Source organism: Buceros rhinoceros, unplaced genomic scaffold (assembly GCF_000710305.1).
Source record: "Buceros rhinoceros silvestris isolate BGI_N320 unplaced genomic scaffold, ASM71030v1 scaffold8195, whole genome shotgun sequence".
In the NCBI taxonomy this organism is placed as follows: Eukaryota; Metazoa; Chordata; class Aves; order Bucerotiformes; family Bucerotidae; genus Buceros; species Buceros rhinoceros.
In genome coordinates this window covers 21482-24470 of record NW_010414506.1, presented here as the reverse complement: position 1 = coordinate 24470, position 2989 = coordinate 21482, and the positions used below count along the sequence as shown (strand labels likewise).

The 2989-nt window shown below is 48.3% G+C and overlaps 1 protein-coding gene across 1 annotated transcript; it reads right to left on the bottom strand.

Annotated features, from left to right (window-relative positions):
- Positions 1-149: 149 nt before the first annotated feature.
- Positions 150-2985, bottom strand: FKBP1B (FK506 binding protein 1B, 12.6 kDa; the record flags this gene model as incomplete). The annotated part of the gene is made up of 2 exons (XM_010137112.1): positions 150-278; positions 2884-2985. Coding segments are annotated over 2 exons (231 nt in total), but the record flags the coding sequence as incomplete, so codon positions are not given.
- Between the last annotated feature and the right edge of the window lie 4 nt (positions 2986-2989).

Below are 2989 nucleotides of genomic sequence, written 5' to 3'. Positions count from 1 at the left end.
GTGTAAGAAACCGAACGGCAGGCGCCCCTGACAGGACAGCTTGAGTGGGGAAGATTGGGATTCCAGTGAAGATTTCTCTCGCTGCTGGCGGGGCGAGAAAGAACAGATGTTTATTAACAGATGTCTCCAGCCATCTCCCTCGAGAAGAGTCACTCTAACCTGAGAAGCTCCACATCAAAGAGCAGAGTAGCATTGGGAGGGATGACCCCAGGGTGGCCTGTGGCTCCATAGGCCATCTCAGGTGTGCAGGTCAACTTTGCTCTTTGTCCTAAACTCATCTGGGTTTTGGGTGTTGGAGAAAGGAAAAGCGAAGACAAAAAACAAAACAAAACAAAAACAAAACAAACAACAAACAGTATTAGGAGGAAAACAATGAACAAATCACTGCCTGGCAGATTTACAGAACTGAGGAGAGTTGGCACCATCGGACTCATCTTTCAGCTTCAAGCCGAAGCTGCCACAAACAGCTCAGACAGGGGTTTCCTGACTCCTCTGGCTTCTCGCAGAAGTTATTTAAGTTGCCAGAACCAGTCTAGGAGTCACACACAGGCTTTTTAACACACCCTTTGGCCCATTCTGCCTGCGCTGCGGCCAGCCGTAGGTGCGAGCTCCTTCTGCAGAGCGGTACATGTAACACTGTCAGCGGGCATTATGAAGAGGCTTGCAGTAACAGACAGGATCAGAGCTTTGTACTCATGAGTGATTAGTGCTAAAACACAGTTAATGCAGCTTCTGAAAATCATTCAGCAACATTTTGCCTTCTTCAGCCACCACCAGGAACGACTTCAAAACCATTGCTCAAACATTAACACTGTAGACACCCAACTTTCTGCTGCCGGGCAGGTGCAAAGCAAACACTGATGCAATCCTCTGTAAAGAGGTCCCTATTTCCCTAAACTCAGCACGAGCGTGAGGGCAGATGTCTCACCTCAGGTACTGCTTATTGCAGCAGTGAGCCCTTGCTCCTGGGATGGACAGAAATGCTGATTTCTCTGAGTCCAGACCAGCTGTGGAGGTAACTGCTCATCGAGATTTGGGGTATCAAGATTCAAATCCTTGCTCTTCCAACAGAATATTTTGGTGTGGAGCACTCTCAACCTGCTATTCATGCACCCTGGTGACTGAATATTCACTGTCCAGGAAAAGACCCCTGATTTGAAGCAGTGATTTTAACCCCAACCTCCTTCCCAAGATCAGACATCACTGCACTACAGGTTACACAGTATCTCCTGTTCAATTGTTTTCAGGTCCTATGAAACAGACCAGCACCAGAGCTTCCATCACTTTAGAAAAAAAAAGTGATGATGAACTTGCCCACATTCAGGAAGAATCCATCCCATGAGGCTGAGGGTACAGGAGCAGATGACTGTCCCTGGTCCCCGCAGGGGTTTTCATGGAGCAGGCTGTCTGCTGCTCTGATAAATCCCTGCAAGCGGGACAGCTTGCACAGGTCTTAGGCATGGGGCAACCTTGAAGCTCAGCAGAGAAATGCAGACGCTGCTGACATCTGACAGTCATTAAATCAACGTCTGAAAAATCTACATGTTAGACCTAGTGAACTGCCTTTTTCCAAGTGCCTGGTGCCAACCGCACTCCCCAAACTGATCAAAACCCTGGGGTGGAAGGAGGCAGCCACAAGCCCCGCTTCGGGCAGTGATCCACTAGGAGGAGCAGGAGGGCAGGGTTGTCACACTGATTCCTAGAATGGCTTTTGGCCACTTCCTAATTCAGGGACAAGAATCAGGGAGCGGGAGAAGTCAAGGAAGGGATACACCGATTCACCCAGCACTTGTGCCACTGCTTTATCTTGACCGGCTTCTGGTCTCTGGGGTTCTGAGCTCCTCTTAGGCCTCACTGCAAAGCAAATAATACAGTCCGGCTCAAATCCTTGAGAGGAGGGGGAGTATTTTTCAGAGTCTAAGTTTCCTCAAATGGACTTTTTCTCTGGCTGGAGAGAAGGGGATGCTTGCGTTGCTTTGTCCATAGGGCTGGAAACCATTTTCTCTTCCATCCCTCTCTGAAAAAGCACGGTTGCATCATTCCTCAGTGGACTGTTCCCCAGTCTGCACTCTTCCCTTCTCTCTATTTAAGCATAAAAAGTTCTTCTTGTTATAGTTGTTCCTATAATAATATTTGAGCAGTTTCCTCCTACACTGAGCTCTAGGACCCCAAAACGGGGAGTCACAAGGAATTTGTACCCTGATCTCAATCACTCTTGCGCTTGCCTGACAGCTCTCCTCCTGTAGTGGGCCCTCACAACGCTGCAGACAAAAAGCAAGAGTTGGCAATAAACTGCATGATGCGGCTCTTTCAGGGGTTTAGTGTGCTTGCGCTCAAACTGTAGTTAATGGAGGGCAGTTTCCTTTTTCTCAGCATAGGGGTGGTCAATGAATATTAACTTTTGTAGCTGGGAGCCTGAAGTTTATAAAATTTAACAGCGCAGTTTGGTACCTTATTCAGTAAGGGTTGAAATCTGTAGCTTGGACAAAAACCAGCAGCTTGGACTTACGTGGAGTCACCAAACAGAGGCCAATCCATAAAACGTTGCTGCCTGGAACATTTCAGAGGCTGCTGCTATTTGTGGAGCTGCCCATGGGAAAGGGACAGGGTTTATGTGGCACACTGGCACCCAGGGAGGGGACCTCACCTCTTCCCGCCTGAACACATACCACATGGAAAGCCTCATGAGGTAGGGATGTCCCTGGCTGGATGGAGAAGAACTACAGGAGATACTGCGCTCGAAAGGACCACAGTGCTTTCAGAAAAACACTCCGTATCCTGCACTGTGATTTCCACTTGGTCTTGTCACCACTGCACCGGACATTGCTGTGCTCACACACCCTTCAACCAGCTTGAAGTTCAGCCAGAATCATTTCTTTGTACCTGTGTAACACCTTCTTCAAATCCTTTAATGACTTCTTGCCTGCCAATCTTGAACCTGAAAGGCTTGTTTCTGTCTCTGGAGGAATCAAACTTCTTTCCATTCTGC